This window comes from Trachurus japonicus, chromosome 16, assembly GCF_045865225.1.
Source record: "Trachurus japonicus isolate A0001 chromosome 16, Traja_1.0".
Lineage (NCBI taxonomy): Eukaryota > Metazoa > Chordata > Actinopteri > Carangiformes > Carangidae > Trachurus > Trachurus japonicus.
Window position 1 is genome coordinate 34,975,619 of NC_140922.1, and position 26,697 is coordinate 35,002,315.

General features: G+C 42.7%; 1 protein-coding gene across 1 annotated transcript; it reads left to right on the plus strand.

The window, feature by feature from the left end:
• Positions 1–1,613: 1,613 nt before the first annotated feature.
• On the plus strand, positions 1,614–26,413 carry LOC146972760 (gamma-aminobutyric acid type B receptor subunit 2-like). Its single transcript, XM_085802153.1, has 18 exons — positions 1,614–1,823; positions 10,228–10,365; positions 12,075–12,245; positions 12,642–12,743; positions 13,122–13,193; positions 13,824–14,012; positions 14,945–15,223; positions 17,743–17,803; positions 17,904–17,984; positions 19,018–19,325; positions 20,369–20,467; positions 21,092–21,208; positions 22,773–22,883; positions 24,050–24,283; positions 24,387–24,533; positions 25,894–25,957; positions 26,067–26,169; positions 26,265–26,413. The coding sequence occupies exons 1-18, from the start codon at positions 1,614–1,616 to the stop codon at positions 26,398–26,400; spliced, it is 2,622 nt and encodes an 873-aa protein (XP_085658279.1). The 3' UTR covers positions 26,401–26,413.
• Positions 26,414–26,697: the final 284 nt, after the last annotated feature.

Here is a 26,697-nt window from a genome sequence, read left to right on the forward strand (position 1 = left end):
CTTTATTCATCCGTAGCAGGGAAATTCAAGTTAGTCCAGTAGCTCACACAACAATGACAAAAAAGATGAACACAAAAAACATTTTAACAAGTGTTATATAAAACGATTGCAGCAGGAACAAATGATCTCTTAAATCTTTCAGTTCTGCAGGTCACCCTCATGTGGACTAAGGGCTGGGAGAAGTTTCAGAGTCCTCCGTGCCTTCTCTGAGTTACAGGGGGTCTCGGAGTAGCAGTGCATGTACATATACGAGCAGCATGGAGGTATTTGGATGTTTTTTGGTGTGTCTTTTTGTTACGAAGACAGTTGGTATCCATTTGCAACCGTTGTATGGACATGCACTGCCACGCCGAGATTTAAATTTTGGGTGAACTATCCCTTTAACAAATGTCATTTTCTAAATGCAGGGCTCAAGACAACACAGTGGCCTAGGGTTAGGGTTAACCTAAGATTTTAGGAGCGCAAGCAGAAAATGTAGCGGCGTAAATCGACTTGCAAGGCAAATATTCTCATTTTCTTTTCATTCATGATCCTTGTAGCAACCAAAAGGTAAAAACAGCCAATAATGTAATAACTTTTTTCACACTGACTGGTTGCACATGTGCGAGTAGATGAAATATTGACAGGACAGACGGGGCAGTTGTCTGGAGCCCTGAAATGTACGTACGTCTTTTAGATTCACAGTTTTGTAAAATACCACCAGGGCCGTTGCTAGGAATTCTGGGCCCCCTTAAAGAATACTAAAGTGGGCCCCTCCCCCTAACTTTTCCTTTTTTTTTCTTAGACTACGTATGTATTATCGTTTTTTATTTAGCCGTCTTTGTTTTGATGCTAATGCAGCATTACACTGCAAAAACTCAAGTATCTTAGCAAGAATATTTGTCTTATTTCTAGTCAAAATGTCATTTCTAGTCAAAACAAATCTCATTCTACTTAAAATAAGACTCATCATATTAAAAGTAGCTTGATTTTAGACACTTTTTACTTCTTTCAAGCAGATTTTCACTTGGAATAAGTAAAAAAAATCTGATAGTGGAGCAAGTTTTTCTTCCTTATTACAAACACAAAAAACTTACTTTCACTGGCAGATTTTTCTATTTATTGTGAATTTAAGTGAAAATGATCTAAAAACAAGTTAATTTTTAGGTAATGAGTCTTATTTTAAGTGTAAAGAGATTAGTTTTGACTAGAAATTAGACATTTGGACAAGAAATAAGACAAATATTATTGGAAAGATGTTGAGTTTTTACAGTGTACTATGAGTATTAGTCAGGGTCTTACGCAGAATAAATCAGTCATACAAAGATTAGACTACTGGGGTTTTTTATGGGCCCCACTGGGCGCTGGGCCCCTAGAGTTATCATCACCTTTCTCCCCTATACAACGGCCCTGAATACCACAATAAAAAAGTCTCTGATTCAGTCGGCTGGTTGTTGTTTAGAGGAGGTGAAGTTGTTGCTCCGTCGGTGATTGGTTGAGGTGGGTGCAGGGGGGCGGAGTCTCCAGGTGGCATCTGGTGTGGATGTTGATCCTTTTATCTGCTCAGCTGCTCCCTCAGGATTAGTTCAGTTCAGTGTAGTTAGTTTCCCTTCAGGAGGATCACAGAGCAGAGCATGGAGCCGGACGCCTTCAGGCTGCTGCTGCTGCTGGTCGGCACGGTAACGGCCCAGCTACGGCATCCTCTGCCCGTGCTGCTGCTGATGCCGGCCGGGGGGAACCGGACCGGCGTGGGTCCGGCTGTCAGACTGGCTCTGGACGACCTGCAGAAGCAGCCTCCACCGCTGGGGAACTACGAGCTCCAGCTGCAGCTGCTGGACTCACAGGTGGGCGTCACACACACAGCCGCACTGCAAAAACTCTACATCTTTCCAACAATATTTGTCTTATTTCTAGTCAAAATGTCATTTTCTAGTCAAAACAAATCTCTTTATACGTAAAATCACATAAAAGGTAGCTTGGTTTTACTTCTTTCAAGCATTTTTTTTACTTGAAAAATCTGAAAGTGGCCAAGTTTTTTGTTCTATAAATATAAGTATATTTTTTGGGGCTTTTTTGCCTTTATGTGATAGCACAGTGAGATAGACAGGAAAGGGGGAGGCAGAGAGCGGGGGAATGACATGCAGGAAAGGTCTGCCCGACGGGATTCAAACCGGGGACGGCTGCCATTGAGGCCGCTTTAACCACTGCGCCACGCTGTTAGTCCCGATTCTTTGTATTGGAAGCCCAAGAACAAACCAGAGAAGTCTTTCGTACAAAAGTAGTAGTGTTTACTCAGGTCACAGATAAAGTACATCAGCGCTGGACTCAAAGTGACAGAGCTCTCGCAGGATCTCGGTCAGGAGTGAGTCCAGATTTCAGGAAATGGTTCATATTTATCTTCTTGGGCTGGGCCTGCCCCGTACAGAGGTTGGATGTTCTCAGAATGTGATAAGCAACATGATGTGTGTGTTGTTGTTCAGGCGTGTATCTAATGCAACAGACCTAACTGACAGACTAGGAGAACTCTGCAGTTACAGTATGTCCTTGGTTATCAGGCTAGAGTCACAATATCTGGCTTCATGTTCACACACATCAGGTTATGTGCGTTCAAGTACTAAATTAGAATACATGATATCTCAAAGCATACATGACGTCATTGAAGTATAAAAACAAAGTACGTAACGTCCCAGAACAGATCCAATTGTAACAATCCCCCTTTTGACATGATTTTATTATGTCAATCAAATAGAAGTAGGGACGTTATCCCTGTATTGTATCACATCTACTGGCAGTAGCCATCCCAGCAGGCCCCCAAACTGCAGGTGACCACATTCTTTAAGATGTAACACAACCAGGCAGGAGATTTTTATGTATCCCCCTTTTGATATAAATCATTCATATCAACAATCACCTAAATCAAATATTGTGCATAAGCAGGTCTTCATTGCAAAATAGCAGCCTATATGTGAGCGACTATGTGTAAGCTGTTCTTCTTTGCAATTACCAGCAGCAAGCATTTCTTCATTGCACACGCATGTGGAAATATTTAACCAGTCTCATGATTGGTTAAGTAAAAAATATATATATATTTTTTCTTTTTAACAAAACACATTAAAAACACAGTCTTTAAAGCCCTAGCAGAACTCTGCACTGAGCATCCTAACTAAAAAGAAAAACTATAAGTCTCACGCCTCTACGTGTGTGCAAGAACTATATGTAAAAATGTAATAGGCATTAGCAGCTTGTCATGTATAGGGAAAGGGTTCAGGTGTACAAGCAAGGGTCTTCATCATCCTCGGATTTGGGTTCTTCAGTCTCGTCCTCTCCGGGCTCAGAGAGGGAGACCAGCGGCAACACTTCTCCAGGGTGTTGTACTAACTGGTAAGGAGGTGGTGTAGGGAATTTATCATTAATAGCTGTAGTAATACATTTTAGACAGAGGTGCCTGATGCATGGAATGCAGCAACATCCACATAATGTTAACAGGGTCACTGCTGCAATCAGTGAAAGAATTACTGATGAAATCAAAGATTTCCATTTGCCAAATGTTTTGTCTAACCAGTCAGCTAACGGATTCTCTATCCCTGAGTGTTCTGCTAACTCTTCAGACAGTTTTGAGGCCAGAAAGGGCTCGAGTTATAGAGCCGTCTGGAGCAGTGTTATTAGGAATGAACACACAACAGTCCTGGCCAAACATGGAGCATACACCACCTCTCTCAGCTAAAAGAAAATCCATGGCTACTCTATTTTGGTAAGTCATCAGTGAAGTTGCAGACAGTTGTTCGTGCAGGCCAGCTATGGCATCTCTGGTTAAGTTATTAAGTCTTTGAACATTAAAGTGGACATAATTCACTCTATCCACATTCTTGTTGATGGTTACCCACCAGAACAATGATGATTCAAATCCTGCAGCAACTTGGTTTACTAACTTATATTCATCAGGCACACCTCTGGGAACCCCAATTGCGTCTATGTAAGCAGGTGAGTCTAGATATCGATTAATGTGAAATATGTATCGCGTTATAAACGGCACAGTATTAAAGCTAGAGTCAAGAGTCAGATATCATATGAAACCAGGAGACATGGGGCTTGTCAGAAACGGGCTAAATAATGCTCCAAAGTTCGGCTAGATTCTGGTTGGGGGGGACTTTGAAAAGGGGATCCTGAACACTGCTGTCATCCATGTGTGTTCCTCTCTCTCTCTCTTGCACCATGTGTGTGTGCTGTGTCTCAGGGTCAATCATTGTTATGTCTAGTCACACTACAGGCAGCAGAGAGAGGCATGGAGAGAGTCCTCTATGTTCTAAAATAGCTAATTTTCTGTTAATATCATAGAATTGTGGGAAATCCTTTAGCAAATTCTGAGGAAGGGATCTCATTTGAACCCCCAATGTCTATACCATGCACACACCCTTGTATTCCAGCTCAAAAAAAAAATCTAAAATTTGTTGTGAAGGTCCTCGTTGTTTACATCAAGGTGACGAGTTTCTAGGGTGAAGTGTGCACTGTTTTTACCATATAAGAGGTGACCTCCTTCTGGAACATTAGCTGTGTTTTTTTTAACTTTGAAACAGGCCCAGGAAGTTTGCTTGTTGTTGTTTTTTTTTTTTTTTTTTTTTTTTTTTTTTTTTTTTTTACTTAGTTTGACACCACAAACATACATCTGCTCCTAAATATTAAACATTTGGGTTTATGTTATACTTGGTTATTTACTTTATATATTTCAAATGTCTATGCATATTTTTCATTAGTAAAATATATGCTCCAGTTGGAGTCACACTTCATTTCTGTTGTAAGGTCTTATTTGAATGGGAAAATGTGAAGAAGGTCTGAGTGAAATCAAAATGAGGCAAAAGCAGTTGTATTTGGATGGAGTGTATAACCATTATGACACAGGCTGAAATATAATTAGTTTTCCAGTCTGTTACATGAGGTACCTGAAGGTCAAAGTCTGCCTGGACATATCCATGGTAATAAAACATTTGTAAAATTGCTAATTTAATTATTTAATTATTTATGTATTTATTTTTAGCATTTACTTTTGCACAGTTACTCATTAGATGTTACTTTACTAATTCATTGGGCTACTGTCCCATTATTCAATACTCTAACTTTACTCTAGATAATATGCTTGTCTTTTGTTTGTTTTGTTTTGTTTGAATTTTTGCATATATTTTGGGGAGGTGTTTTTCAATAGCCCATTCAGGGTTTTTAACCTCTCCTGCACTTACCATTTTGGTTTCAGCTCTCTTTTGTAATGGTCCTTATTTATCACTGGGCCAGGGGCTCGTGAGGTAAGAGTTATCATCAAGTAACCTATGGGATCAGTCCCAGTTTTGTAGGATCCAAGAACTAAGTACTCAGTATCTGACTTTTTGCATGACACTGAGCAGAGTGACTGTTTTTATTGTTACTGAGACTCTGGCCCTACAGGCTAGTCTCCATAGTGGCATCATCATTGTGGGTGGAAAGACGGTTGTCTGTTCAATGTCTGTTTCGGTCTTTGCAGGTATGGTAGAGTCCTTGTCAGTAAATGAGGTTGTCATGTCAGTCCGAACCTCAGTCAATGTTCTTTCGTCAGGGTGTGGGTGAGAGTACAGTGAGTCTTATGACTCCAGCTACTCAGTCGTTGTCCATCAACCATACCTTTAAACAATGAGATGTAGCTTCTGCTACCTTGTATGGTCCCTTATTTATCCACCATTTCTAATGACCTTGACACATTTCGATAGCTTTACACGTGTTAGACAGATCGGGGTGAATGACACAGTGCCCAAGTGAGGACCCGATCAAGAAACTTCTACACAGAGTCTATTACTCCGTGCGCTTGACCGCTGGGGGTTCTCCCAGTCTAATCACTCGTTTTAATTCACCAAGCTCTGCCACACCGTAGTTAACAGTTTCCCTTTACCCTATTCCAATGCCCTCCAATACAGAACTACTTGAGATCTGTGTCAGTGAAGGAATTCTCGATCAGTCTCGACTGCTCGATATCACAACACTCACACAATCAAATGATCATCAAGTAGGAAACCACCCCACAGTTAGGCCTAATATGAAAAATAACAAAGTTATCCCTGTGTCTTCATAAAGTATTAGACTCTATTGATGAACAGAAACAACACTACTAATTAATAGTAGTCTTCGGCACATTCCGGCATCGGCACATTCCGGCATCGGCACATTCCGGCATCGGCTCATTCCGGCATCGGCACATTCCGGCATCGGCTCATTCCGGCATCGGGCACATTCCCGGTATTAAAATGTCCTTATGAATTTTAGAAGACAACCTTTAGAGGTTTTCCATGCAAGTGATGAGTTTTGCGTCTTCCAAAAACAGCTGGGCTTGGTTAAAGACAACCCTTAGTGGTTTTCCATTCAAGTAATGAGTTTTACGTCTTTCAAGAACAGCTAGGCTAGGACACTTGCTTATATGATATAAGCTTTCAAAGACAACCCTTAGTGGTCTTCAAAAACTTGACTAGGACACTTGTTCATATGATATAAGCCTTCAAAGACAACCCTTTGTGGTCTTCAAAAACTTGACTAGGACACTTGCTTATATGATATAAGCTTTCAAAGACAACCCTTAGTGGTCTCCAAAAACTTGCACGTGTGTTTTAATACTTTATATGTGACCATTCAGTATACAACAAGACAATTCTCTTAATGGTATGAAACACAGCTTTTTTTTTTTTTTTTTTTTTACAAAAGTTTTAGGGATGTTGGGATTACCTTATTCAGACAATTTAATTTAGTAGTCTCCAATGTGCAGAAATTTGATAGAAAAGGTTTCCTGCTTACCCTTCGTTTAGCCGGCTTTGAATTGTCTGAAAAAAGTTTTCCTTCGATCCACTCTGGTGGTCCTCAGTCAGACACAGTCTCAGAGTCAACCAATCCGGGTCATGGCACCATTTGTTAGTCCCGATTCTTTGTATTGGAAGCCCAAGAACAAACCAGAGAAGTCTTTCGTACAAAAGTAGTAGTGTTTACTCAGGTCACAGATAAAGTACATCAGCGCTGGACTCAAAGTGACAGAGCTCTCGCAGGATCTCGGTCAGGAGTGAGTCCAGATTTCAGGAAATGGTTCATATTTATCTTCTTGGGCTGGGCCTGCCCCGTACAGAGGTTGGATGTTCTCAGAATGTGATAAGCAACATGATGTGTGTGTTGTTGTTCAGGCGTGTATCTAATGCAACAGACCTAACTGACAGACTAGGAGAACTCTGCAGTTACAGTATGTCCTTGGTTATCAGGCTAGAGTCACAATATCTGGCTTCATGTTCACACACATCAGGTTATGTGCGTTCAAGTACTAAATTAGAATACATGATATCTCAAAGCATACATGACGTCATTGAAGTATAAAAACAAAGTACGTAACGTCCCAGAACAGATCCAATTGTAACAACGCACCGCCCCATGTTTTTCTTTCTTATTACAAGCAAAAAACTTGCTTTCACTGGCAGATTTTTCTACTTATTTTAAGTGAAAAATTTGCTTGAAACAAATGAAAATGATCTAAGAACAAGTACATTTTTAGGTGATGAGTCTTATTTTAAGTGGAAGGAGATTAGTTTTGACTAGAAATGTTTCACAAATGTGTAACAAACAAAAGGAGATCTGATATCTTGGGGGGGAAAGCAGGATGTGGGGACGTCTCAAGTGATTAAAACAAAGGAATATTCAAATTTACCATTACACACCCACACAGCTGCACTGCAAAAACTCAAAATCTTTCCAATAATATTTGTCTTATTTCTAGTCAAAACGAATCTCATTATATGTAAAATCACATAAAAAGTAGCTTGTTTTTAGACACTTTTTACTTCTTTCAAGCATTTTTTTTAAAACTTGAAATAAGTAGAAAAACACACACATGGCCAACTTGCAGAATTTATTGCATTGCAACGTTTCGGCAAAATTTTTTGCTTGAAAAAGGTCTAGCACCGAAACGTTGCAATGCAATAAATTCTGCAAGCTGGCCATGTGTGCGGGAACTCTTCTTTTTCTAATTTGGACTTAATTGTCACCCTCCGACGCACCTGCCAAAGAAATAGATGTGCGAAGATTTATGCTTTTACTTGAAATAAGTAGAAAAATCTGAAAGTGGGCCAAGTTTTTCTTCCTTATTACAAGCACAAAAAACCTGCTTTCACTGGCAGATTTTTCTACTTATTTTAAGTGGAAAATTTGCTTGAAACAAATGAAAATGATCTAAAAACAAGTACATTTTTAGGTGATGAGTCTTATTTTAAGTGGAAAGAGATTAGTTTTGACTAGAAATGAGACATTTTGACAAGAAATAAGACAAAAAATTCTTGGAAAGATTTTGAGTTTTTGCAGTGTGGATGTGGTGGCCGGGGGGGGGGGCAGCTTCTGATTGGCTGCTGCTCCAGATCTGTTATCAAGTATCTATGAAGGATGAGGAGCTACAAACAAAAGATAAACAAACAGAAAACAGGTACAATGGTACAATGTCTTGCAGGAGTATTCATACAACCACAAACTTCAATGTGTTTTATTGTGATTTTATGTGATAGACTAACAGGAAGTAGCGCACAATTGTGAAGTGGAAGGAAAATGATACATGGTGTTCAAGATCTTTCACAAATCAGAGACCAAAATTGAACTGTGGTATACTGATGTGTTGATGAAAAGAAGGGATCACCGCCGACACGTCTTCACTTGCATTCAAAAAAGGAGTTTATTAACAAGAAGAAGAACAGTGTACAAAAAATGTCGAATCCTGGAGCATCTCTGGTGCCAATGTGAGATCTCTCTCTATGGCTCAAAACCACAATCTTTATATGCTTTCTAACTCCAAAACTCCACCTTCTCCACCACATGAGGATATAACTTACCATATTAGGCATTAACTGTTCGACATTAAAGCAGAAGTAAGTGGTCCGGTCGTTTTCGCTAATGCTGCGTTCCAGGCAGGCTTTTGAAATCGTAAATTACAGCTTCAAGTCACAACTTACGACTTTGTAGCGTTCCAGGCAACCCACTCTTGTTTTTCCGACCTGTTTTACCGGTGAAAGTCACTATAACGGCCACTCGTAACTTCCGACCGTGAACTCGTATTAACAGGAGCATTTCATATTTCCTGTAAATCCAAACAATACCTGTATCTGTTTAACATACACAGTTCATGTTTTGTGTTCATAAACACAAGACAGGTATCTAGCCTATATATAATTGTACGACCTTGGGTTCATCCTCCGGACGAGGCTAAACATCAGCTTAAGGCTCTGTGAACAACAACAACACATTCTCCTCGGGTACATCTCACAAGGGTCACTCATGTCATATTATATATATTACTGTTATATTACTGTTCCAAGAAAGACAGAAGAACATAATGCATGATGTTAAAGCAAAAAGTTCAGGTGGATAATACACTACAGAACTTTTTGTGCATGCAAAACGCTGCAATGTGTGTGAAGATGGACAGAGCTAAATACAGAGGAAACCTGGAGGAAAACCTGTTTGAGGCAACAACAGACTTGAGACCGGGGCAGAAGTTCAGCTTCCAGCAGGACGACCACCCTGAACACACAGTCAGAGACACAGTGGACCGGTTTACATCACAGCAGATCCATGTGTTAGATCGGCCCAGTCAAAGTCCTACAGACCTGAATCCTACTGAGAATCTGTGGCCAGACTTGAAAACTGCTGCTCACAGACGCTTCTCCATCCAACCTGAACCTGACTCAACTGGAGCTGCTCTGCAGAGAAGAACAACGGCCAGAAACTGCAAAAAAAAAAAAACAGCTGCTGGAGACAAACCCCAAAGGACTTGTAGCTGGAACTGCAGAGGAAGGTTCATCAAAGTATTGCATGACACACAAAAACCTTGAACACCATGAATCACTTTCCTTCCACTTCATATTGACGCTCCACTTCGGGTTGGTCTGTCACATAAAATCCCAATAAAACACACAGGAATTTCAAAATAAAAGCAGGGAGGAGAGAGAAGCCAGTGATATAATCCAGTAATGATTAGTTTTTCCTCTCCAGAGCATGAGTCAGTGAACACTCAGCAGTCGACAGCAGCTGACTCTTTAACCAGAAACACATGTTTGGACCCCGACAGTTTGGATCTGACTTTTTAAAGAAAACTGAAATTGAAAACAGACGCGACCTCGGGAAAAAAAAATTACTAACAGTAAAAAAACGACACGAAAAAAAATTATTGTAACACAGAAAGTAATAAATGTTAAAACATCTGGATCCTCTCCACAGTGTGACCCCGCCACAGCACTCAAAGCTCTGTTCGACGCGCTGTGGGCGGGGCCAAAGTACCTGCTGCTGCTGGGAGGGGTGTGTCCCGCGGTGACATCACTGGTGGCTCGCTCTCTGCCAGCTCTCCACCTGGTGCAGGTACGGCTTGTTTCCTTGTTTGGCTTGTGGTATATTGATCACTGTTCCCTCTAAGGTCTAAAGTTTTACTGTGCAATTGCACACTGCTCCACCTCTTTGTCCAGAAGACAAAAAAAGTTGCACACTCAAATATCCCCGACTAGTTTACTGTTTATTTCTCCCTAATGTGGCTTCGAAATGTTAAATTTATGACCTTAACCGTGGTCTGTAGTGCAACTACGATTTAAGTTTTTGCTTGAGAATTATTATTACTGTTCATATCAAGATGCTTCTCTGTCAAGAGTTGATGACACCAACTTGATGTTAGTTATTTTTTCCATATTGTTCATATGGCAATAAATGCTAAATCTATTTTGCCAAAAGAATATTGTATTTTGTTCTCATTAACTGTAACTGACCTAGATATGGAGTAGCCTTTAATATTGTCAAAATAATCTGTTATTAATCATAATAGTAATAGCCAATTGTATTGATATTTGGAGTTGGAGAGGTGAGGCCACAGCACCAGCATGTGGACGTTGCTCACAGTCACTCAAGCAGCTCATCAGGGGAGTTGAATTTCTGCTCAGGAGTTTATTAACAAGAAGAAGAACAGTGTACAAAAAATGTCGAATCCTGGAGCATCTCTGATGCCAATGTGAGATCTCCCTCTATGGCTCAAAACCACAATCTTTACATGCTTTCTAACTCCAAAACTCCACCTTCTCCACCACATAAGGATATAACTTACCATATTAGGCATTAACTGTTCGACATTAAAGGGACAACGAGGAGTTTCGGAAAAGCAAAGCGTTTTCACACTACATTTATGAGCCTCCGCGCACGATAGGGACAAAACGATATATTTATCGAAAATGGGCCCATTAACAAGTGTGGGTAATTAACATTAATATGAGACTTTTTTATTGTCGCGGAATTTTTCGTTCTGCCGATGGAGAAACTCCTCGTTGTCCCTTTAACAGAAGCATTCTGTAAATCCAAACAATACCTGTATCTGTTTAACATACACAGTTCATGTCTTGTGTTGATGAACACAAGACAGGATCTAGCCTATATATAATTTTACGAGGCTAAACATCAGCTCTGTGAACAACAACAACACATTCTCCTCGGGTACATCTCACAAGGGTCACTCATGTCTCATCTATTACTGTTACTAAACACTTTCCTTCAGTTCCAAGAAAGACAGAAGAACATAATGCATGATGTTAAAGGGACAACGAGGAGTTTCTATTTGGTTATAAAAAAGTCGGATATTAATGTGGATGAATCTCCGTTACCACTTGTTAATGGTCCATTTTAGATAAATCTATGGTTTTGTCTCTATGGTTATTTTGTTATTATTAGTGGTGGTGGAAATGCTGGGCGAGCCGACCAGCGTTTCTTTACTTTCGGTTTCGTGGCGAGTCATGAGAATAACGCAGCCGAATCTCCGTTTATGGTGGGAACTACGATGGTATGTGATCGTCTTCCAACCTCTGACTTTAATTCTTGATGAATGAAAACATGAGTCTGTCTTGCGCCGGTCAAAGAATTTCACGGTGCGGAGGCTCATAAATGTAGTGTGGAAACACTTCGCTTTTACAAAACTCCTCGTTGTCTCTTTAAAGCAAAAAGTTCAGGTGGATAATACACTACAGGTTCTTGTACGAGCAGTATCTCTACAGGGTCCAACAACAACGTTACCTGCTGTCCTTGTGATGTCACAGGTGTCGTTCGCGGCCACGCCCCCGAGCCTGTCCAACAGGAAGTGGTACGGGCACCTGTTCAGCTCGGCGCCGTCGGACCGAGCTCTGAACCAGGCGGCGGTCAAACTGCTGCAGCGCCACAAGTGGAGCAGAGTCGGCGTCGTCACACAGGAGACGCCCAGAGGCTCACAGGTTATGACCTCACAGCTGACCGCCTGACCTGTGACATCATCACCCTTACGAAAGAAAAATATATTGCAATAGTAAATTGGAAAATATCATGTGATGTATTAGGCAATATATTATATATGTTATGATATACGTATATATGTGGGATTTAATATTTATATATATATATTTATATTTTCCAATATATTGCAATATATGCATGGATCATATATGTGTATATATTGAAAATTATATTGAGATCAAGACCAAAAAGGCACTATATTTTTAAATGTTATATACTATATATATACACATACACACACACCTTGATGTCAATTTGATGTTGAAGATTTTGACTACATTTTCTAGTCAACCCCCCCCCAGAGGATTCATGTGTGTGTTTGTGTGTGTTTCCTGCAGGTGAGGAGGGATCTGCTCAGGCAGCTGGTGAAGGTCGATGTTCAGGTGGTTTCATCAGAGAGTCTCTCTGACGACGTCTGCAGCAGCATGAAGAGGATGAAGGTCCAGTAGAGTCCAGTAGAGTCACAGTAGAGCAGTGTTGTTTTTGGCAGGCATTTTAGATTTAGTTAGTCTTAGTCTTTTTGACGAAAATACTTCTACTTATAATCCACAATATGAAATTTAGAGGCAATTGCACAGCCCTACCACTAACATTCACGTCCGTTCTCGTCTTGTCAACTCACACACGTCTCGTCATGTTTTCATCGTCAGAGAGCCATGTTTGTCTCGTCACCGTCTCGTTATCGTCATGAAAAAACGGGGTGTCAACGAAATATTTCGTCATCGTTAACGAAAACAACACTGCAGTAGAGTCACAGTAGAGTAGATGTGATCCATGATGAAGTGGTCGATCGATCAGGTCTGATGTTTTCACTGCAGGATCAAGACGTCAGGATCTTCATCATCATCATCACTACTGAGTCGGACCAAGAGTCTGAAGTTTACTGCTGCGTACGTTCATCATGATGGATGGATGGATGGATGGATGGATGGATGATCGATGGATGGATGGGTGGATGGATGGATGATGGATGATGATGGCTAGATGATGGATGGATGGATGGATAGACGGATGATGGAAGGATGGATAGATGATGGATGGACGGATGATGGATGGATGGATTCGTGGATGATGGATGGATGGATGGATGATTGATGGATGATAGATGGATTGATGGATGATAGATGGATTGATGGATGGATGGATGATCGATGGATGGATGGATAGATGATGGATGGATGGATGGATGGATGGAGATAGATGGATGGATGGATGATGGATAGATGATGGATGGATGGATGGATGATAGATGGATGGATGGATGATCGATGGATGGATGGATAGATGATGGATGGATGGATGGATGGAGATAGATGGATGATGGATAGATGATGGATGGATGAAGGATGGATGGATGATGGATGGACAGATGGATGGATGGCTAGATGATGGATGGATGGATGGATGGATGGATGATGGACGGATGGATGGATACATAGACGGACCAATGGATGAATGGATGATGGATGGACGGACGGATGGATGCGGTTGCCGTGGTAACCGTCAGTCGCTGTCTCCAGGCCCACAGACTGAAGCTGTTTGGCGCTGGGTACCAGTGGCTGGTGGTTGACGGAGCAGCGGCCGGGTGGCGGCCGGGGGGGCGGAGCTCCAGCTGCCCGGCCGCCGACCTCGTGGCAGCCGCAGACGGATCCATCAGGCTGCAGAGCAGAGTCCTCAGCAGGACCGACACCCCGGCAACATCTGGACGGGTCAGAACATCTGTCTGAAGAGCTCTTTTCCAAAACGCTATAAATCCATTTTAATAGTTTTCCAGAAAATGACATTTTTTACCTAGACCCACCCATTTTGTTAATATTCAATTTATCCTGTTAAAATGATTGTTGGCTCAGTCTGAACATGTTGAACAATGATTATTAAATCGAACAACAATATTGTTGGCGCCAAGGGGGCAGTTGTCGGTCTGAGAAGTGAAGCTCACTTCCGCGTTCAACAAACTGTAATCCCCCCGGCTTCCTCTGGGGGCTGGTGTCAGAAGGGAGCATTCCCCATAGACCCCCATGTTAAAATCGCAGACTTTACATCCTCAGTAAACATGTTAAAAGCCTGGTGTCAGAACGTTTTTTGGTCTCAATCGATAGTTTCTACCCCGCACACACTCTGAGGGGGGTGAATTTTTTTTTTGAACTCTACCGTTTTACTGTTATTAGGTTAAAACTCTGGCCAATTAGGGCGCGGAAACGTTGAGTGACAGGTCCGAGCAGCTCCGTGGACAGCTGCTTGGAGGCCAGTGGGCGGGTCCTCGGCCGGCCAATCCAACATGGCGCTGTTCAGGCCGCCATATTTGAGTCACAAAAACGACTCCCCAAAACCAATGGGTGACGTCGCGGATGCTACGTCCATTCTTTTTACAGTCTATGGTTGGCGCTTATCGCAGTTTGGAGGGGAACTGCATCTTGTGGTGCCTTTTAAACAGGGAAACGTAGCAATTTGACGTGATACGTTGATGGAGCAGTGAATAGGTTCAGTACACAGCAAAATGGCATGACAAACTCTTTTTTTTTTAAATTTGGCGTTTATCGTGTTTTGGAAAAGAGCTTTTCATCTGGTCAGAGTGAAGGTAGAGAGAGGTTCAGGGACGCAGCGGCAGAGACTCACCTGTACCTGTGGCCTTGTCCCTCAGACTCCTCAGGACTATCAGGACTCATACCTCCGCCAGCTGGACCAGGACCAGGACCAGGACCGCTCTGGGTCCGGGTCCGGGTCCAGGTCCTGGTCCAGTCCCCTCCACGCCTTCGCCTACGACGCCGTCTGGGTCGGCGCCACGGCTCTGAGTCAGGTGACGGAGGCCATGAAGCAGAGGGAGAAGTTCAGCAGGAGGAGGAACGAGACGGTGAGCGAGGAGGAGGCTCAGAGGCTGCTGCTGGAGGCCGTGAGGAGCACGCAGCTGCAGGGAGTCACGGTGAGAACAACACACACCACAGCTGTACACATCTGGACACACCCTTGTATACACCTGGTCACATCTGTTCACACCTCAGCACACTGTATACCTTACTTACCTGTACATGTATATTTTTGTTACTTACCTGTACATGTATATTTTTGTTACCTGACATTTTTGTGACATCCCACCACTCCAACATCCCACCATTTAGACATACAGCCATTCCGACATACCGCTATTCTGAAAATGCCATCGTCCCACCATTCCGACAAGGCTTTCAATATAAGGACATGTGCATTACTCAACAGGTGACGCTCTCCTTTCCTACTTATCTGGACTCTCTACTTCTGGACTCTCTCTGTCTCTCTGGCCTGTCTAGCCTCTACCTGGTCTTTTTTTTACTAAATTTAACCAACTCCTTTCATCATTGCCGAAGCCCAACCAGTGCAAAATCTTTTAGGGAAAAAAGGCTATTAAAGGAATTGTCAGAAAGGCAGGATGTTTAAAAAAAGAAAAAAACACACAGCTGTACACATCTGTATACACCTGGTCACATCTGTTCACACCTCAGCACACTGTATACCTTACTTACCTGTACATGTATATTTTGTTTCCTGACAGTTTTGTGACATCCCATCACTCCAACATACCACAACTCCGACATCCCACAACTCCAACATCCTACCACTCCGACATCCCACCACTCCAACATACCACAACTCCGACATCCCACCACTTCAGCATACCACAACTCCGACATCCCACCATTCTGACATCCCACCACTCCGATATCCCACCACTCCAACATCCCACCATTGCAACATACCACCACTCCGACATCCCACCACTCCAACATCCTACCACTCCGACATACCACCACTCCAACATCCCACCACTCCAACATCCCACCACTCCGACATAACACCACTCCGACATACCGCAATTCTGACATCCCACCACTCCGACATCCCACCATTTAGACATCCCACCACTCCGACGTCCCACCACTCCAACATCCCACCACTGCAACATCCACTCCGACATCCCACCACTCCAACATCCCTCCACTACAACATCCCACCACTCCGACGTCCCACCATTCCAACATCCCACCACTCAGACATCCCACCACTCCAACATCCTACCACCGCAACATCCCACCACTCCAACATCCCACCACTCCGACATCCCACCACTCCTACATACCACAACTCCGACATCCCACCACTCCGACATCCCACCACTCCAACATCCCACCACTGCAACATCCCACCACTCCGACATCCCACCACTCCAACATACCCCCACTCCAACATCCCACCACTCCGACATCCCATAAGTCCAACATCCCACCACTCCAACATCCCACCACTCTGACATCCCACCATTCCGACATCCCACCACTCCAACATCCCACCACTTCAACATCCCACCACTCCGACAGACCACCACTCCAACATCTCACTACTCCAACATACCACCACTCCCGACATCCCACAACTCTAACATCCCACCACTCCAACATCCCACTATTTAGACATACCACCACTCCGACATCCCACCACTCCGGCATCCCACCACTCCAACATCCCACCACTCCAACATACCACAACTCCGACATCCCACCACTCCAACATACCAGCACTCCGACATCCCACCACTCCGACATCCCACCACTCCGATATCCCACCACTCCGACATCCCACCACTCCAACATACCACAACTCCGACATCCCACCACTCCGACATCCCACCACTCCGACATCCCACCACTCCAACATCCCACCACTCCAACATCCCACCACTCCGACATCCCACCACTCCAACATACCACAACTCCAACATCCCACCACTCCGACAACCCCCAACTCCGACATCCCACCACTCCGACATCCCACAATTTAGACATACCACCACTCTGAAATCCCACCACTCCAACATCCCACCACTCCGAAATACCACCATTCGAACATCCCACCACTCCGACATCCAACCATTTAGACATACCACCATTTAGACATCCCACCACTCCAACATCCCACAACTCCGACATCCCACCACTTCAACATACCACAATTGTGCCATACCACAACTCCAACCTCCCACCACTCCAACATACCACCACTCCGACATCCCACCATTTAGACATACCACAACTCCGACATCCCACCACTCCAACCTACCACCACTTCTGGACTCTCTTTATCTATTTGGCCTGTCTCGCCTCTTCCTGGTCTTTTTACTAAACTTAACCAACTCCTTTCATCATTGCCGAAGCCCAACCAGTGCAAAATATTTTAGGGAAAAAGGCTATTAAAGGAATTGTCAGAAAGGCAGGATGTTTAAAAAAACCAAAAAAATACAGTCATTCCGACCATAGGAGGCGAGAATTGTCGGAATGATGGGACGTTTGATAGAAAATTAAGTGTTGCCATTTAGACAATTAGAGGCCTATGTCGGACTGGTGGGATGTCAGAATGGCGGTTGCCCCCTGTATATTTGTAAACATGATGTCACCTGTCTGTGTTTTTCAGGGACCAGTTTCCTTCAGGAACGGAGAGAGGATGACGGTGATTGAGTTGATCCAGTTTCAAGGTAACGACATGAACACCTGTCGCTGCCCAGCTCACGTTCTTACACTCATTCAGCGTCTGTACACTAGTGTGTGTGTGTGTGTGTGTGTGTGTGTCCTCAGGCAGCAGCGGTGTGTTGGTGGGGGAGTTCAGTACGTCTACGCAGCAGCTCCGGCTGCCAAGTCACCTGATCAGATTCAAAGGTCAGAAACTAAACTCTCAACTCGTTCACTGTGTTTGTTTGGTTTGAATCTGATGATTAAAGCTACCGATCGATCAGTTGTATTGATGAGGTTCAACCCAAATACCAAAAGACTCTTTTTTTCTCTAATTGCACACTGGATATTCCTAATCATATTTGGTCCAGTTGTGCATTTTTTGACTATTTTTTGATTTTCAAACACAAGTCCACAAAAAACACCTTAATTTCTGAAAAGGGGCATTTTTCTCCCCTTTTAAAACATCCTAAAAATATCATATATGAATATTCTATATGAATAAATAAACATAAATGTTTTATTCCACTTTAGTCCTGCTCAAAACTACCAAGTACTCAATTATTTTCAAATATTTAACCCTTTAGATGCCAATATGAACCTTTTAAGTGCAACATTTTAGGTGACAATATTTTCAATATATGAAATGAAAAGTGAAATTGTTGAGGGGGAATAATTATGGTCTGGGAAATGTCAATGATTAGCAACAACATAGATTTTTTGTGACTTGTACATTTTTAAAAATAAAAATACTCCTTAATTTCTGAAAAGGGAGATTTTTGTCCCCATTTAAAACACCCTAAAAATATCACATTCCTAAAACAAGTCCCTAAAAATCAAGTGTTAATTTTAACATTTTAGGTGCCAGTATTTATAATACTGGGGGGAGGGGGTCAATGATTAGGAACTAAAGACTACTCATAAAAAAAGGGGAAAGAGTTTCTGTTTTGTTTTTTATCTGACACAGCAACAAATTACGAGTCCCTAAAAACCAGTGTTGTTGCTAATTATTGACATATCCCAGCCTGTAATTATTCCCCCTCAGCAATTTCACTTTTCATTTCATATATCGTAAAATACTGGCACCTAAAATTATAAAAAAAAATAGCACTAAAAGCATTCAAATTGGCATCTAAAGATTTATGGAAAAAAAAGTGGGGAAAAAAAGGTCCTTTTTCAGTAACTAAGCAGTTTCTGGTATCAGATATGAGGGTTAAACGATGACATCATGTTGCTGCAGGTCCAGGACCAGCCAGAGACCGGACACCGGTGCGTGTGCAGCTCCGAGGTGTGAACGTGCACCTGTACGTCGCTGCTTCGTCAGCTGCAGCCGTGACCATCGTCTTCACTCTGGTCGTCCTGTGCTTCGTCCTCACCCACCACTGCTGCCGGTCCAGCAGCAGCAGCAGCAGCAGCGGTGGTGGTGGATCATCATCATCCCAGGACGAGCTGCTCCTGCTGGGCCTCCTCCTCTCCTCCTCCTGGGTCCTGGTCTCTGGTCTGGACGGAGCCTCAGTGTCCGACGCCACCTTTGACCTTCTCTGCTCAGTGCGTTTTAAAAAATATATACACAAATATTTCACGATCAATATGAACAGAATTCACCAAATCTTAGTCCGTCACAGCACAGTCGTAAAAACACGCAATCACTTTACATGTGTCAGATCTGCTGGTTTTACTACAGACAGATTATTGTGTTGATCATTAATTGTCTTCTTTAGTGCTGTTGTTTCTCTTAAACCTCTCTTAATTTTTTCTTTTGTTGGGTTCCGTAAATGCAGGAATTTTGTTTCTTTTTTTGCAAACACTCAGTATTATCGTGTCCCCAGGAACACTTAGTAGCTACAAAATGTAAACGACTCATCTCAGAGCAGCTTTGCAGGACAAACACTTTACAAAAAAAAGAGAATAATTGACAAGATTTCTACAGTAAAGCGACTGAAAAAGAAAAAAATTCGGCATCTGTTCATTCATAGATGTGTGAAAATAAATTACAAACAGAAGAAATACAGTAAAAAATATATATGTATTATCTGCCAGCCCTTCTGTTTTACACTTCATGTGACTGAAAGAGCCTGACAACAGACTGTGTACTGTATAAACATGTGTCTCCAACATGTTTATATATACATGTCCACTATTTACATAGATGGAGTCCGCTGTGATTGATGTATTTACATAAACTCAATTAACTGTTTTATTTAAAACCAAATTCAGGACATGATTTAGTTTCAGTCTTCAATGTGAGCAGCTGTTCACTTCTGCCTTCGTGAGCTTTCCTGTTTTGACAATGTGAAAGCAAAATGTAATCTATTGTTTAAGTCTTAGTTTGAGTTTGTGTGTAAAAGAAGTTTAAATGTGTCAAATGTGTTTATTTTGTGTCAAAAGAACAAGAAATGTGTTTATTGCGCAGCTCACACAGCTCACACATGTTGTGTTCACTGCAATAACAGTTTTGAAAAAGTGTTGAAAACAGGTCGTAGTGATCGTAAACAACTGTAATATGAACCAACTGAACTTATATTTCAAAAGTCAAAGGTCAGGTGTGTGTGTGTGTGTGTGTGTGTTCGTGTGTGTTTGTTTGTGTGCAGGTCCGTCTGTGGACGCTGTCAGTGGGCCACGCCGTGGGCGTCGCCGCGCTGTTCACCAGGTGCTGGAGCCTCTACGCTCTGGGCAGCGTCACACACCAGGTGAGTCTGACTCCGCCCACCTGAACGTCTCTGAGCTAGAGCACTGGAAAAGAGAGTAAGGACACCACCATTGACTCCCGTGGTAAGGGTTTAAGGGTTTAAGGGTTTAAGGGTTTAAGCGTTTAAGGGTTTAAGGGTTTTGCGCCCCCCTAGTGGCAGGATATGGGTATTGCAAAAGCGCCCAGAAAACCCATTCACTCCAATGTATGTGTGTTGCCCACTTGCTTGTAAATTGATGAAAACGGCCGTGTTTTTGTTTTTAGGTGTCTTGGTCATATCAAATTATACTTATAATTTGTTTATTACAAAATGTAGATTGAAACATTAACTATTTTTTTTTTGTTGTTTTTTTTTACTCGCCTATGTGTTAATGTTTATCTGTAAAGAATCCTCAATGATGCTATTAACGTGGGTGATCTATAAATGTCCTTAAATTATTGAAAACACCACACTTGCTCATTCACCAACAATGCAGAGATGTAAGTTCTTGGGCGCTTTTGTAAAACCCATATTCCTCCACCAGGAGGCGCTGCCATTGGACCAATGCTGTCGTTACTCTCTTTTCCAGTGCTCTAGTCTGAGCCAGGTGGACGTTGTTGTTGTTGATGGTGCGTTTGTTTTCAGCGCCTGCGGGGAGGAGGACGTGTCGGCCTCAGTCTGCTGCTGCTGGAAGTGTTTGTTTTAACCACCTGGCAGGTCCTGGACCCCCTCAGACGGGTGGAGCTGCAGCATCGTCCTCAGGTGAAAAACACAGTCTGAATAATCTCCCTCCAACCTTAACCCTCCCGATCCCAGTTGAGGTGCTGGTTCTGGTCCCGGTTCCAGTACATCCCCGGTTTCATCCCGGTGCGATTCTGGTATAGTGTTGGGCGATCTTGACATTCTCAGATCGTCCCAATCGCCCTCCCAGGAGATCGCCGATAGACCTATCTATCGCCGAAGGTGCGCGACCGGATTGTTCCAAGTGTTCGTTCGGCGTATGAGTTTGGCTTTTACCGTGCCCTGCTGTCATGCTGTCATGCATGCGCGCTTCTCTCTCTCTCTCTGTGTGTGTGAGGGCTAATAATGGAGAAAGAGCGCTATGATCAATGAACGGAACGATATTGCGTTGCAGCCACAACACCAGCTAAACGTGTTTCCTCAAATTTGAGGCGGAGTGGCCACCCTGTTTACCACAGAGATTTTGTGTGCGGTCATATGACTACCTGGCTCCGTCTGATTGGACGTCGCCAGTGGCTGCATTTGATTGGTGAAACACTGTCACTTGACAGAGTATCTTTTTAAAGGTACTTTATTGGTCACATATACAGCTAGTACAGTGAAATTCTTTCTCTGCATTTAACCCATCCCTGAGGAGCAGTGGGCAGCCGCGGTGCAGCGCCCGGGGACCAACTCCAGATTATGAGCCAGTGCCTTTGAGTATCTGTTGGAAGCAGCCAGAGAAGGGGCTTCATTAAAACAAAACAAACAGATTGCGCATTGGATCAATAAAAAAAAGTAGCGAGTATGTGTGTGTGTAAAATCGGCAAGAAAACAAAACATTGCCGATCGTCCTTCCAATCGCCGATAGACGATTGGATCACCAATCGGCACAACCCTATTCTGGTATCTACTGATCCTGGGCCTGGTTCTGGACCAGAGAAACTCACCACCCAACCCCCCTTCCACTTTGTTAAAAGGTGCTGACACAGAACTAGTGGATGACTATAAATATCTAAGTATCAACCTCCACAACAAAGTGTGTTCTGAATCTCATGTCAGTGCGGTTTCTAAAGGTCCATCAACGCGATGAATCTACGTTACCACTTGTTAATGGGTCCATTTTTAATATATATATCGTTTTGTCTTTATAGTTATTTTGTTATTATTATTTAGTGGTCGACTCGCCCAGCATTTCCTAGTTTCGGTTTCCCAGACATGGGAATAACGCCGCCGGATCGCTAGTTGGCATCGTTTATGGTCGGAACTACGACGGTATCTGATCGTCTTCTAAGCTCCGACTTTCGTTCTTGATGAATGAAAACATTCTTGGCAAATGTTTCCGCTTTCGTCCGTCTTGCGCCGGTCCAAGAATTTCACCGTGCGCGCTGAGGCTCATGGGAAATGTAGTGTGTACTGTAGCACCTTTTGCACTTTAATCCTTGTGCCATTCCTTTGGGTTTTTATGTCCCAAAGGTCGCCATGTGTTGTATTGTCATGTTTTATACTTATACTATACTTATACATGTGTTATACTTGATTTAATATACTATACATGTTTTACACTCAGTGACTCAGTTACTTGTGCTGCGTGTTGTCGTCTCAGCCCGACCCCTCTGACCCCGACGCCGTGCTCCAGATGTTCTCTGAGACCTGCAGCTGCTCCAACATGGAGCTGTGGCTCACCGCCGTGTTCGGATACAAAGGCCCCCTGCTGGTCAGAGCCCCAACTACACACACACACACACACACACACATACACACACTGCAAAATGTCATGTTGAACACAAGTGTGTGTGTCCTCCCCTTCCTCTTCAATTTTTGCTCAATTGACCCCAAACTTGCTAGAGAGCATCGTCTGTCCTCCACAAAACTTATTTCTAGGATTTTTGATTTATAAAAAATTGAGTCTACAGTGCATGAAAATGTTTGTTCAGTACTGTAAACGTATACCATCCAATTCTTGCTAAATACAATTTCAATCTTCCTGAAAAAAAGAGAGAATATTTTGGAGTCATGGTTGATGAAGTTCGACAAATATCAGAATTATCTCAAAAACTGAATTTTCTAGAACATTTTGAATTCTGCTCTAATGGGAACAACTGCAGTCAATGTGAGAGTGGAATTTTTAAACATCAGATTTTCTCTTATGAAGCAAAACACTTATTGTTAAAAACAAATGACCAACATTTCCATGCTGTCAAGATGCAATTTATGTATTATCAGATTTTTGTTTAGATAACAGAATTTCTGACATTTTGACCATTTTTGAAATCTGATTTGACAACTGCTTTGACTCCCTGAGTCTATTTGAGAAACCACACAGAAGGTTTTGTTTCCAGATAATTAGCTCAGTGAGTTAGCAGCTGGTTCTTGGTGTCAGAGGATGTGAGTTCAAGACCCAGCAAGGGAGTTGATGATAACAAATCAACACACCAGATGGTCTTTGTGAAGCAAATGTACACAATTTTAGAGTCATGGTAGATGATGTTTGACAAAGACATATCAGAATTTTACCTCAAAAACATAATTTTCTTTTTACAGTGGTTTCAAATCTGCCTGCACGACAGTGAATGGCTTACTCAAGTTGTGAAGCCACTGTGGTACTCCCACTTGCCAGTTAGCTCAGTGAAATAGACAATGGTCTTTGATTCCAGAGGTTCTGGGTTCAAACCTCAACTGGTGCAAATTGAACATTATAAGGTCAACTGTCCTGTCTTCCTATTCTCCTGTTTGTTGCTCAGAATTTGCCAAAAAATAGCCCGGACCCGACCCATAACTGTAATTCGCTATAATTCTTCCTTGTCTTTCTTTTCCTCTCTCCTCCCCCCTCCTCCTCTCTCCTCCTTCCTCCTCCTCCTCTCTCCTCCTCCTCCTCCTCAGGGTCTGGTGTGTTTCCTGGCTTGGAGCAGCCGGTGCGTTCAGGTGCAGCAGCGTCCGGCCGGCGGCGGCGGTAAACGCCTGAGCGTGTGCGTGTTTGCCGTGGCGGCGTTCAGCGTGTCGGGAGCGTCGGCGTCGCTGCTCACGTCCCACAATCCTCCGCTCCAGTTCTGTCTGAGCAGCGTCCTCGTCCTCAGCTGCAACATCTGGATCCTGGGCTTCCTGCTGCTGCCGACGGTCCGGGTCTCGTCTCGTCTCGTCTCGTCGTCATCGTTGGTTCTTCGTCTCCAACGGGGACAACGTCTGTGATGTTGTTGTTGTTGTTTCTGTGTTTGTTTAGATCTCGCCCGTGAGTCGGAGCAGCAGCGAGCTGAGGAAGTCGTCAGAGCTGCAGGGAGAAGCTGTGGAGGAGGAGGAGGAGGAGGAGCAGGAGGAGGAAGATCAGCTGAGCCGGTTAAACCAGCGGTTAAAGAGTCGGACTGCACAGGTGAGGAAACACAAATAGGCTACACCAAATATGACAAGAAGTGACAAACTCCAATATTTTTGCCTTTAGCTTTGATGAAGGCAGTGGTTCGGGGGTCCTTGAGAGGGTTCCCCAACTTTAACTCGAAATTGTACAGTTTTTTCTAAAAAATCTTCTTAACTCATTGAGTGCCGCACTCCTTTCCAAAGTTTTAGTCAAGTGTGCCGGCAATTTAGATCATTTTTGACGATTTTTGTAGAGCCACAGTGTATTCTATATTATTGCCACCAACACATACTGTAGCTCAATTGAAAGGTGAAACTTTATGCTTCAAATGGCCACAAACCGTTTGTTTCTACGTGCCTCCGTTCCTGAGAAAAGTCAAGCTAAACATGGCTGGGTTTCACCAAAATCCCTGCTTTTTTTCTAGAAAAGGAGATAGAGCGTCTTTTATGAAAGCTGCTCTGTTTGTGTCTGTCGCTCTTCTCACACTCGCATTTCTGGATCAAAGGGCTCGTGTAAGATAAATACAACAATTGTTGTTCTATTCACAAAACCACCATCGGGGGGGGGGGGCAGCTGCTGCATCCACATGCAGAACTCCGTTTGCAAAAGCCGAGTTATGATGAAAACTTCCAGATCATGAGCTGTCATGAGTTTTTGATCGTCATCTATTTAAAAAAAATTTAAAAAACGAGAAATCTCGTTTTTGGCACTCAACGCATGGGAACAAAAAACGAGAAATTACGTGGTTGGCACTCAATGAGTTAAACTTTTTTCTTTTTTGGGGGAAATTTTTTGCCAGTTTTTCATTTTTTTGAAGAACATTTACCATTTTTCCAGATTTTTAAAAACTTTTTTTGAGAAATTTTACCACTTTTTCTACAATTTTTTGGCCTTTTTTTTTTTTTTTTTTTTTAGAAATCTTTTTACCAGTTTTTCCTAGAAATGTTTAAACTTTTTAAAGAAAGAAAAAAAAAAAAGGTTTTACCACTTTTTCCCAGAAATGTCTCTAAAAGAAATTCAAAAATTGTCCCTAATTTGTATGTACGTAAATCAACCATTAAAACTAATGTTATTCAGTCTTATACTGTATGGAGCTTTAACACAAACATCTACCTTTATACTGTATGGAGCTTTAACACAAACATCTACCTTTATACTGTATGGAGCTTTAATACAAACATCTACCTTTATACTGTATGGAGCTTTAACACAAACATCTACCTTTATACTGTATGGAGCTTTAATACAAACATCTACCTTTATACTGTATGGAGCTTTAATACAAACATCTACCTTTATACTGTATGGAGCTTTAATACAAACATCTACCTTTATACTGTATAGTATATTGTATATAATGTTGTCGTCTTTGCAGCTGGATGTTGAGCTCCACAGCATCAGGCTGCTTCTCGCTGAGACATTTCATCATGTGAACAACGGTAACAACAAGAAACCACAGAGAATTTCATCCATTTAATTAAGTAAAATCTAAATGAAGACATGTGACATACCTTCATGTGTGTGTGTGTGTGTGTGTGTGTGTGGCAGGTGAGGTCAGGTGTGTGACTCATGAAGCTCAGGTCTGTGCGGAGATCAGACGCTCAGACAGGAACCAGCTGAGTCCAGACGACGAGATCAACTCTCCTGAGCTGTGAGTCCCAGAGCCGATCGATCAGTATTATTGGTAGATAAACAGATGAATGAATGAATTATTGATCCGTCTCTGTCTCCGTCTCTCCGTGTCAGCGTGCGGCGCCGTCTCTCCGTCCAGCTGCCCATCCTCCATCTCTCCTACCTGCCCGTCATCGGCGGCGTCAGCTGCAGCAGCTCCAGTCTGTCCGTCCTCTGTCCACCAGAGTCACAGTTACATCACTGCTGCTGAGCCAATCAGACGCCACCTGGCTGCGACTGCATCTGCTTAAAGGATTTTGGTCCCTAATGGTTTCTTTTTTTATTATTATTATTATTGTTTTTATTGTAAATGAAAATAAATAAATAAAAGTTACAAAATTACAAAGGTGATTCTACAGTTTCTACAGGTCAGAGTCTGTTGCTGTCTCTTAAAGGATAATTACCGTTTTTTACAACATGGACCTTATTTCTAGCATAAAATCCGATCATTTCCTCCCCCAGATAACTTTGGTGTCATTACAAGTGGTTGTGATGAAATGAGCTCCAG